Source organism: Molossus molossus, unplaced genomic scaffold (assembly GCF_014108415.1).
Source record: "Molossus molossus isolate mMolMol1 unplaced genomic scaffold, mMolMol1.p scaffold_m16_p_21, whole genome shotgun sequence".
Lineage (NCBI taxonomy): Eukaryota > Metazoa > Chordata > Mammalia > Chiroptera > Molossidae > Molossus > Molossus molossus.
The window spans coordinates 15,417,329-15,429,296 of NW_023425357.1; the positions used below are offsets into that span (position 1 = coordinate 15,417,329).

At 49.6% G+C, this 11,968-nt stretch overlaps 1 protein-coding gene across 1 annotated transcript; it reads right to left on the reverse strand.

Moving 5' to 3' along the window:
- Nucleotides 1–88: 88 nt before the first annotated feature.
- ZBTB32 (zinc finger and BTB domain containing 32) lies at nt 89–3,390 on the reverse strand. The gene is made up of 6 exons (XM_036275094.1): nt 3,358–3,390; nt 1,309–2,285; nt 982–1,055; nt 804–872; nt 525–689; nt 89–342 (listed from the first exon to the last, which is right to left on the reverse strand). The coding sequence occupies exons 2-6, from the start codon at nt 2,184–2,186 to the stop codon at nt 89–91; spliced, it is 1,440 nt and encodes a 479-aa protein (XP_036130987.1). The 5' UTR covers nt 2,187–2,285; nt 3,358–3,390.
- Between the last annotated feature and the right edge of the window lie 8,578 nt (nt 3,391–11,968).

An 11,968-nucleotide genomic window follows, 5' to 3' on the forward strand; every position in this document is an offset into this window, starting at 1 on the left:
GCCAACCCACCGGCCCGTCTTTAATTCTTAAATTCTTTGGCTGAAACCAAAGAAGCTACTGACATCCCATCAGGTGGAGGAATGGGGCCTACATGGAGGGGGAGGCCCGGGATGGCCTCGAGGAGGAGGAGTAGAGGAAGGTAGAGCGGATGGTCCATCCCGGCGGGAGCTGGCTGGGTGAGTGGCCGCGCATGTGTGCCTGCATGGAGGCCAGGCTGGGGCAGCCGGCCCCGCACAGAGAGCAGCGGTAGGGTGCCGCCCCATGTGTCCGCAGGTGCTTGGTCATGGCCGAGAAGTCCCGGGAGCGCTGGGGACAGAGGCCACAGGAGAAGGGCTTCTCTCCTAGGGCAGGTGAAGGGGAAGGCCAGTGAAGACGAGAGGGGGGTGAAGGCTGGCCTAGGGGTAGATCCGGGCAATTGGGCAAGGGAGTTGCGTGGGAGCCAGGTGCGCAGAGAGCAACTTGGGGCAGGCAGACCAGTGCTTGGAGAGCAGCAGACAATTTACACCGGGCAAGGTGCCCATACCTGTGTGAACTCGGTAGTGTGTCTCCATCTGATGCTTGAGTGAAAACCTCTTTCCACAGACAGAACAAGAGTAGGGCCTGGACCGAGCAGGAGGGGATGGGGGAGGGTGTTGCCGAGATGGGCAGCCTGCTTTGCCCACATGACCCACACAGGTTGCAAGTGCACCTGTGGGGACAAAGAAGGGCAGAGCTGGGAATTTCAGAGTCGGATCACTGGAACACTCAGGCAAGACATCGGGGTATGGTGAAACCGAACCAAAAGTGCCCTCACCCTACTCACCTGTGTGCTTCTGACCAGACTCTTCCATCTCCCCAGGGCTGAGCTTGGCAGGGCCCTGGGGGAGGGAACCTGGAGGGAGCAGAGTGAAGTAGGACCCTACTCAGGCTGGACTCCTGCAGCCCCAGCCCCAGCAGAGAGACCGTATGACAAGGTTCATTCAGGACAGTGAGGGGCTTACCTGAGGTAAGGTTAGGGAAGGCCAGCTGATTCGGGCTCCAGAGCCCTTTGTGGAGGTTCAGGGGCAGTGGGATCCTGGGGATGGGGTGGGGAAGAGTAACAGATTTGACAAAACCTGGGATCCTGACCGATCCCATCCTGGAGAGAAAGGTGTCAGGAGTTCTCAGGGGCCGGGCTTTGGCTTCCCCCGTAGTGGGAGCTTCTTGTCCTATCTCCAGCTCAGGAAATATACAAGAGAGATGAAAGATGTGGTGCCCTTCCACCCATCACCACTGCCTCACCTGAGCCACTCCCTCCCAGCCAGGCTTCCATTAGGCCCCTCACTCACCTCGGGTCCTGAGGCCAGACCTCTTGCCAGGCTGCAGTGATGGGAGTACTATGGGAGAAGGGAGTGCCATATCCGGGTGGCAGTAGCAGGAAGCTGCACAAGGCAGGCTGGCCCTCCCTCAACCAAGGGGTCTCAGCCCACCAGGGCCTAGAGGTGATGCTAGTTTGGAGGGAACCTGGTGGGGGTGGGGGGCCAGGCAACTCCTCCAGACTTTCCTCAGAGTCCCCTGGACTCTCCCTCACCCACATGATCGCTTCTTGCTTCCCATCTACTCCCCTGTGACCAAAAAGAGATTGGTCGAGTTTCTCTGATCTTGTCTGTTCCTCCTGACCCTCCTGCATTGCCTCTGCTATCTCAGGGCTCTCCCTTGGTGGCCTGTGCTTGTGCACCGTCTCCCGTTCTCTCCCACCAGCTCCAATAAACTCTGGTCTCTGCTCTCCAAGGTCCCCCACTCCCCTCTCAGAATCTCTTGTGGGTTTCTCTGGCTCCTCCTGATGTTCCTTCAGCCCTCGACTTAATTTTTCTCCAGCCCTGTCTCTTCGAGCCTTCCTGCATGCCTCTTCCAGGGACTGCACCCCCAAGGCCCTGGCTGCCTCCTCAAGGGGCCCCAGTTCCCCAGGTTGCAGCTCTACACTCTCTCCATAAACAAAGTACAGAAGCTGTGCAAAAGTGGAAGGGCTGATTCCTTTCACCAGAGTCCAGTGGCCCCTGCGGCCCAGCTGCTGGCTCACACCTGCCAGCACCAAGCTGTGGGCAAGGAACACCTCGCTCCCCACGGTGATCATGGTATCACATAGTGCTGGCCGGAGCCTGGCTGCTAGCCGTACCAGCCGATCAGAGCCATAGGGACTAGGCAGTCTTGTTGGGGACAGGGGCATTTTGCCTTGCCTGGATACCAATCTCAGAGTTTTTGAGACAAAGGCCACAGTGTGAGGTCCATGGTGGAAAGGGGAAGGAGGAACAGCATATTCTCAAGCCTGTGGAGGTGAGGGGAGAAAGAGTGAGTTGCTTGTTCTGGATCAGAGCTCTCTTTCCTGAATGGAGCAAATAAACTAACTCAAAAGAGGACTTGAGCTTCTAATAGGGGCCTGGGGTTGGGTGACAAGAGAATGGAAATTAGACCATAGTCAGGACTTAAAGAGCAAGGACCAGGTAATTAACACCGGTATCAAGTAGAGGGTTTACTGGTATTATAGATGGATCCTGCCAATTAGCAATCTCTGGCTTATAGGGTAGCAGACACTGATACTTTTGCTTTTCTGAGCCTGTCTGCAGGGAAAGACCTCTGAGCAGGCCAGTCTCTCTTCACTCGAGACAGAGATTACCTCAAAACCCAGTCAGCCCTGGCACTTAGGGATGGAGCAAGACATAGCTTCATAGGAGAGTTTAGAGAGCTAGTATGTCCCCACACAATTCCAATTCATCATGTGGAGCTGAGGGTCCTGAGAAGCAGAAAAGTCAGCAATACAGGGGTCATAGCTGCAGGAGGGCAGGCTCCAAGGCATCAATTGATCATCTGCTTGAGGCTGAAGGGTCTAGAACACATCCTCAGAGAAGGAACTGGAAGAGACCAAAGATGCCTGAATAGTGAGTTAAGAGAGCAGGGGCAGAAGCCACAAGAGAGAAGGTTCTTGACCCAAGGATGGAGAGAGGTTTTGGAGAAGACTGACCCCTGAGGAAGTGAGAGAAAGGGAAATGAGAACTGTAGAGGAGAGGCTATTTCCTTTCAAGGTTAAGATAAGGAGAAGGTATAATTTTGCTTTTTGTAAGCCCAAAGTGAAGAATAGAAAGACAGAAGCGGCAAGGCAGAAATTTATCACACATTAAAACCACCACATTGCCTTTTAAGAAGAGGACTGGGAACCCAGAACAGAGATAGGCCCAAGTGTCTCAGTGACCAGCAGGCATATTCCTAGGTGTGAGGACCCTTGTGGGAGGGAGGATTATTACTTGGACTCCTCAGGGAGATGGCTACAGGTTGGCAGGAAGTGGAGAGAAAGAGGGGTATAATGGGAGAAAAGTCTCAGCTGGAGATAAGAAGCCACTCACCAGTTGTAGCTTCCTCCTGAACACAGCATGTTCTGAACTGCTATTTGGGCTCCTGCCCACCCCTACCCCAATAACCCCGCCCCTGACCTCACAGTGTTCCATTGGGTGTCCCAAGTATCAGTCTGCCACAGTTACCCCAGGGGGTGTGGTTTTATACCCGACTCTGCTTCACCCCTCCAGTAGAGACCACTTCTCCCAGAATCCAGGCCTCCTAACTTCCTGTCTCTTTATTTCATTTGTGAACTTACGGAGTCAAAGAAGTGCATCTGAAGCAACAAAAATTTGAACTAATCAGACCTGCATTTGAGTCTCATCTCTGCCATTTACTAGTTGAGTCACCTTGAGCAAGTCATCTCTTTGAGTCTCCTTTACCTCATCCGTGAAATAGGGTAAACCTCTGCTTATCTCATTTGGAGGTGGGGGTGAAGATGAAATGATGAATGTGAAAGTGGTTTGTCAGTATCATTCAAATAGTATTAATTCTGTTTCTTAGCAGTGTCAGTTGAGCTCTAGCAGACAGTTTCTACTATCTCAGAAGTAAAAAAGACTGAAATATCTAGATTCCAAGGAGAGAGTGAAGGAGGGCCAAAAGCATGCCTAACTTGGTACTAGGAAGCCTTGACTGCTTTGTGGGAATGACCTCTGTCATTTGGGCCACCACTAGGGACTCGGTATGTGAGTGACTCAGATCTTCCCATCAAGCTTTGAAGGGGGCAACCCCAGAAAGGGTCTGTGGTGGTCTCCTTTTCTTAGACTGATGACAAATGACATTTCTCTGAAATCGACTCCAGGGTTTCTTTCACTTCCTGCCCAAAGGGTCAAGGTTCTCAGAGATTTCCCCTCTTTTCACATTTTAGCACTTGTTAACCTGGGGGAAGGATGAGGTCTGAGAAACTAAAATTTCTTTTTGTTTCTTATTATTCTGTTATCCCTCATCCTGTGGCAAATTTTCATTCATTTGACAAGTGATAAATCACTTACATGTGCCCAATAAATAACCGGAAGATATATAAGTCAGGCTCAGATATGTAAGCTACTCTGGTGAAAAGACATAGTCTGGTTCCCCCCTAGGCTTCTCCCTTAGATCCTGGTCCCCTCTTAGACTCAAATATTGTGTCTCTAAACTCCTGTTTCTCTCTTTGGTTCTAGGACCCCAAAATGTTCAGACCAGCCTTTTACTTTATCTTTCCAGACCTAACATGCCTTCCCTCTACCTCTCATTCTAGCTTGGGTACAGTCAACATTAACCCTTCCTAGATTGACAGGGTGTGCCAATGGGTGGGGCTAGTAGAGGGGCAATAATAGGGTGGGGAGAGGGGAAAATGAGTCAGAATGAAAGGGAAAATGCAAATGGGCAAGCTGTATTCATTTTCTACTCTGAATGTTAAATATTTTCCATTTCTGAGCTTTCTAACTCCACACACCACCACACCCAGGGACTTATTAGACACCCATATAAAAGATGCTTGGCTTGGACACATAGAAGGACCAATGCCTGATATTTATGTATACAGAGGGAAATAACTTCCAACACAGAAATACACAATCCCTGAAGATATGGGATAAGTGGGAAAAACCATGAAGAATAAACCCCAAGTGTTTAAGGACAAGTTCTGGAAGATTATATCACCACCCAGTGGGATGTGGTCCCCCTCACCTCCCAGCCCCATATCATGTGTCTGTGACTCAACACCCCCACCGGTGTGGTTTGCCCATTGATGTTCAAGAGAGTTGGAGACAGTTCAAAAGGCAGCATCCTCTGTAAGCCCAATGTAGTTGACAGGGAGTGTCAACAAGCTTTTAGGAAGCCTAAAAAGGAGTAGAAGGGGCAAGGGAACTCCCCATTCAGTGAACAAAAGTCCCCAAGAATAGGAAACCCTTATCTTGCCTCCCACTTGGTGTCTACTTCATCTAAGGATATCCCTTCAGAGACTTCCTCCCTCCTTAAAGTTGTCTCTAGAGCTCCTTACACCTCAGCCCTTAGGCTGGTGTCACTCTAGGTTCTCTCTCTCTACACACACACACACACACACGCACACACACACACATATGCGTGTGTGTGTGTGTGTGTGTGTGTGTGTGTTTATTGATTTTGAGAGAGAGAAGGGGAGGAGAGAGAAACATCGATGCGATGTGATGGCAAAACATTGATCGTCTGCCTCCTGCGTGCCCCCTGCCAGGGATCAAGCCCAAAACCTGGGCATATACCCTGACTGGGAATTGAACTAGCAAACTTTTCGCTGCACAGCATGATGCTCAACCAACTGAGCCACACTGGCCAGGGTTCTGTCTTTATATTTTTTACTGCACAGCCCAAGCCATCTTGTATGGAGTAAGGAGTGACAGCACAGTTAGCACTTTGACTTGGAAGGACAGGGACACCGCTCTTTTTATTTTTGAAAGGTCTCCCCTCTCCAATCTCAGAAATCTTGTCCACTTTCCACTTCCCAAGCTCACTCAGTAGGAATCACCTGTGGTTTTCTCCCTGGGAACCATGGGTTATGAGGATGCAAGCCTGGACCCCGGGAGAGGGTAGAGTAGGTAGGAGAGATTAGGTAGGACATAATTGGAAGAGAAGTATGTGGGAAAAGGAGGTATGATTTTTGCCTCCTGATCCTTTATAATACTCATATTACTAAGTAAAGTTTGAAATCTGGTATTTTTTATTCTCACTGATAAGCTTGACCAAGAGCCCTTCAGGCACAAGCTTGATATAAAAATTTATATCAACACAGCAATACAAGTACGGATGCTCTTTAAATGTTATCATTAAAATTAATCAGAATAGACCAATTAGAGGGATGGTTATTTTATGAAAAACATTCTCCCTTTATCTCACTTATTTTAAATATTGAGTAACCCCAAAGCTAAGTTTTAAAAAGATTGTATTTAGAAAAATTCTATGAACTTGCAACTCTTCCCAGGAACACATCTCTTTACTCATATTAAGGTGGCTAACAACATCCACCCCGAGCATTTTTTATAGATTGAGACCAATTATTCAAATCTTACATAAACTTTTAAATGTTCGATTGTTCAGTGCATACCAGAGAAGAAAAACCACAGAGTAAATTCACTTTTTTCTTCTCTCTTTTTTTAAAAAATATTTTTTTCTTTATTGATTTTAGAGAGAGAGGAAAGGAGAGGGAGAAAGAGATAAAAACATCAATGAGAGAGAACATCGATTGGCCACCTCTTGCATGCCCTCCACTGGGGATTGGGCCCACAACCTGGGCATTGAACCAGCAACCTCTTGGTGCATGGGTCGATGCTCAACCAATGAGCCACACTGGCCAGACTATTTCTTTCTTCTCTTTTTATTTATTTATTTATTATTATTTTTTATCCTCACCCGAGGACATTTTTCCATCTTTTGTTCAGGTAGAGTGGGAGGGAGAGAGAGGAACAGAGAGAGAGAAACATCGATGTGAAAGGAACACATCGAGTGGCTGCCACCCACACAACCGACCAGGGCCGGGGACAAACTGCAACCGAGGTACACGCCCTTAGTGGGAACCGAACCCGGGTCTCTCAGGACCGCAGGCCGACGCTCTAACCGCTGAGCCAAACCGGCCAGGGCCTTTCTTCTCTTAAATCTATGTTTACATAACCCAAGAATCAGATATAGTCATAACTAGGTGAGCTAAATCGAGGTCACAGAGAACCTATAGTAGTATACCTTTTGTGGATTAAGTGGAAAAAGAACTAGACTAGAAGTAAAACTCTTAGGCTTCACTGCATCTTCACAGTGAGGGGCCTTTTTCTTCAGCCCTAATATGGGGCTGACTCTTCCATCCACCCTCAATTGCCTCACAGGGACTCTTTTAAGACCAGTACTGTACTTAATTAATACCAGTATTGCCTTAAACCCAGAGAGAGGGCCCCACTCTGACACCCTCTGGCTATGTCCCTCCCCATAGGCTGAGGAGTCCACAGACATCTAGAAAGTGTCCACCTGGAACCTTTGCCGCCCCCCCCCCCCCCGCCCCCATTCTAGACCATGCTCTGGGAACTCAGAATCCTATACCTCCTAGCCCAGATGGCCCACTTCCAGGGCCTACATGGGCCTCAAACCCTCTGTACTCAGAGAGTAGACAGAAAGACTGATGTAACCTTAAAATCTGACTGTGTGTGAAGGGCAGGTAGACTGAGCTTGGACGCACAGGCTACTTAGTATGCGAGATACCTTGAAATGTATGCCAACAGTAGGTGTGGGAAGAAAAAGGGGAATCTCCATTTCTAGTCATGCCTAGGCTCCATAAATAATATGGGAGCCTACTTTATTCCAGTAGCCCTTAACCTCTTAAGGGAGTCGCCATCCCTTTGAAAATGTAAGTTATGGAATCAATTATTTACATCAGAAATTTTAGACTCTCATACCATTTTGTATATGAATGATAAGAAATTCATGGACTGCTCTGAAGCCCATCATTGGACAGATCAAATACTCCTCACTTATTCCTGTTACTGCTTTTGCCCCCTCTCTCCCCAAAATCCAAAATGCATTGTTTTTCTTATGATTTCCAAGAGTTCACAGACCCTGGAAATCCATCCATAGACCACCACTCCCTTTTATCCCCCACCCTTGGTTTTTTTTGTTTGTTTTTGTATCCTCACCCGAGGAAATTTTCCATTTTTTATTCAGATAGAGCGGGAAGGAGAGAGAGAGAGAGAGAAAAACATCGACATGAAAGGGACACATCGAGTGGCTGCCACCCGCACAACCCAACCAGAGCCGGGGACAAACTGCAACCAAAGTACATGCCCCTAGTGGGAACCGAACCTGGGTCTCTCTGGACCGCAGGCCGACGCTCTAACCGCTGAGCAAAACCGGCCAGGGCCACCCTTAGTTTAAGAACTCCAGCTATAGCCCAGCTGGTGTGGCTCAGTGGTTGAGCGTTGACCCATGCATCAAGAGGTCACCAGTTCAATTACTGGCCAGGGGACATGCCCAGGTTGTGGGCCTGATCCCCAGTGTGTGTGGGGGGGTGCATACAGGAGGTGGCAATCGATGTTCTCTCTCAATGTTTCTATCTCTTTCTCCCTTCCTCTCTAAAAGTCAATAAAGGAAGAAAAAAAAAAAAAAAAAGAACTCTGGGTATACATGAAAGCACTCTGAAAGCTTTGATACCATGTAATGCTGGAAAAGCTAAGTGAAATTAGATTTCAACACCCTGTCCCATAAGTATAAAAAATCATCAATAAAGACAACCTGGGTGATTTCCTAAAGAATAAGATATTTCACATACCTCTTCCTGTGCTCTAGTACAACGTCCATTTATCCCATGCACCTGCCCCATGCTTACAACCTGATATTTTCTGGGAGTGACCAGAAAGTGTTTGGGAAAGAGGTGGGGACAGAGACTAAAATGCCCCAGACATGATCCAATCTGGTTTTGTCTAGAGCCACTACAAGGCAATGATACGTCATGGAAGGCAAACAATTTGGCTGGGGTTTGAAGACACCCCCCCCCCCCCACTTCCTCAGAATCCTCAGAAGACCATGGGCCTAACCTCCTAGCCACATTGTCCAAACTGGACCCAATACTGGAAAATCTGCTAAGAGCTCCTCAACCTAGAGTCCAGAGACCTCTCAAAGTCTGCAGCCACATGTTCCCAGCACAGCCTGGATGCAATGACCCTTGACAATTTCCCATTGAGCTTTTGACCTCATCAATGCTCCCTTCAGCCCAGGCTTAATCCAAAGACCCCAGAAACCTCTCAAGTGCACAACAGTTTCATTTGTTGGCCAGTGACTCCCAATAACCTATGGAGAGTCACATGTTTCTCCTTCCATCACCAGCTCCAGACTCATTCCAGAAACCCCAGACAACCTCTCACAGTTCAGAGGCTATACCTCATGGCCAGTGACCCCACACAGGGCTCTAAGGGCCTCCAAATGTCCTACAGCACACTTCCAAATCATGGTGGCATCAGGTATCATGGACCAACTCAGGACATGCTGGCCTGGCCTCTGCCCAGCCAGGGCCCAAAGGTGCCCAGGAGGTCCCATTTCCAGCCTCTCCAAGGCAGAGGGATTTCCAAGGGCCTAAAGCCATTAGCCCTCATTTCCTGACCCTCACGGCGGCCACTCAATCCCCCATATTCCATCTGTACTTGGGCCAAGCCCAAGTTCGAAGAAGAGTAAGAAAAACCATGGCACTCACCAGCTCAGACCCTGTTCCTCTCCCCACTTGGCCTCACATACACATAGGGTGGCGCAGGCTAGAGCAGCCGTTAGGAAGTGGGGATGGTCGCTGCGCCAGAAATGGGAGGCGGGCGCGCGCTCTTCGCGCCTGGATCCCGAGGCGGATGCTGATTGGTTGCAGCTCTGGCTGCACCCTCTTTCCTAGCTCCCGCCTAATGAGCGTGCTCGGCAGCCTGGGAGGCACCTAGACAGCTCCGTGGTGTCGATCCTGCCTCGAGCCCCGCTGCTGGTTGGCTGTGGAGCAAGCTGGAGCTTGCTCTGGCTCAGTGGAGGGTTAGACCCTTGAGTCTGGTCGGTCTCGGACTGACGCTTCAGGCCCTAAGGCTGAGATCTAAACCTCCAGCCTGCCCCCAGTGCTGATTGGCTGCAGAATTTACCTTCTCCCACCCTTTCTATAAGGAGACTGGGACCTGAATCTCTTTCACTCAAATAACCTTGGAGGCTCTCTTTGCAAGAGCTCTGGGATACTATTGCTTTCTTGCTTTCTGTCTTGCCACGCCGAGTAGCTCTTTTTTTTGCAAACCCTTTCACCTTTCTCTCAACTTCTTACAATTTATGGAGAAGTGTGTGTGTGATTGGCGGGGGGCCTTCAAGAGCCAGCCAGACTTCAGGTGCTTGTAGGCAGCTCCCCTTTCCCACCGCCTGCCCTGTCCCACCACGGACTGGCTGCAGAACACACCCTGCCTCATCAGGAAGTATGTGGGGACAAGGAAGACACAAGAGGAGGCAGTGCCTTGACCAGTGAATGGCTTGGCCTAGATACTCGCTCTTCAAATGCCCATTGACACCTTGACTGTAGCTGAGCCAGGATTACCTGCGTACTTCGTGTTCCAGCCCCCCACCACACCGTAGAGAAAATAGCCCATTGCGCTGCCCTGCCACTAATTGGTCCGGGTTTAGGGTCCGGGTTTAGGGCCCGGCCAGCGGGCTTTCTGCCTAGGCGGACAGACTGCAACCTCGTACCGCGCCAGCCCGCGAGGGCCAACTGCCTCCCTTTTCCCACCGGCCCTTTTGCGGTTGCATCGCTGATTGGCTGGCTCCACTCTCTTCTAAGTGGCTTAGCTTTGGCTTCACGCTCTGACACATCCAATGAGGTGCAAGGGCGCTTTGAGGAGGCAGGCATTGCGCAACTGCTTTCACTTGTGATTGGTCCCGAGGCTTAGCTTCTTTGCTTAAACACACGCACACGCACACGCACACGCACACACACACTCTGGCAGTATTACAGATGTCCCCCATCCTCTTTCTTTACCCTCTCGGCCCAGTCCCTCGCCCCCAGGCCTTCACCACACTATTGTCTGCGTCCATGGGCTTATGCATATAAGTATTTAAGTTCTTTGGTTTATCTCTTCTCGGTCCCCGCTGGCCACCCCCGGGATAGCTTCACTTTTAGTTGATTAGAGGGCCGGTCGGCTGGAGCCCAGCCCAACAGTTAGTTTCAGGCGATTAGGGTTCTGTCCCTGTGCTTTGGCTCAGCTCCCAGGCTCCGCGGAGGGTTGTTTGGAGCCTCCTGCCCTGCGGCTAGCTGGGTAGCTGGGGGTGGGGGGTGGGGATGTTGAGGCAGGAGAAGCCTGGAGAGGACGCGCGGAGGCGCCTGGGACCGTAGACGGAGCTGAAACCGGAGGGAGACTGCCTAAGAAACGTGTCTATTACAGTACGTGGGAGCGAACCCCTCAAAGAGTAGGGAAGATAGTCGTTGTAACAGTGACTGCAGCTTCCGCTTACTGAGGCCTTAACGTGTACCAGCTTTCTGCGTCATCTCATTGACTCCTAAATAACTCTATGAAGGGAGCCGATTACTATGCCAGGTTAACTTCTCGGTCAGAAGCAGTTACTTGTCTCACAACTAGTATGGGAATTGCTGAGACTCCGACCTTGCTCTGCTCAGAGTTTAACAGTCCAGGTACACTACGATTAAGTAGAGTTGATCTTGTAGATGTGGGGTGGGGTCTGATGACCCTGGTTTACCTCATTTGTAAATGAGGGTTTGTTGCTGTTGTTTTGTTTTGGATTTGAATCTGATCCTGAGGTCTTCATGATTCAGCACATATTTGCAACTCCTCAAACAGAATGCATTTGCATTCTGGACAAGAATATTTAAAAAATCAACCTCATAATATCTTTGCCACTTATTCACCACTTACACTGAACCAGGCCAGTTTTAAGTGCTTTATGTACATCTTTTTTTTTTTTTAATTTTTTTTTTTATCTTCACCCGAGGACATTTTTCCATTTTTTGTTCAGATAGAGCAGGAGGGAGAGAGAGGAAGAGAGACAGAGAGAAACATCGATGTGAAGGGACACATCGAGTGGCTGCCACCCGCATGACCAACCAGGGCCGGGGACAAACTGCAACCAAGGTACGTGCCCTTAGCAGGAATCGAACCCGGGTCTCTCTGTACC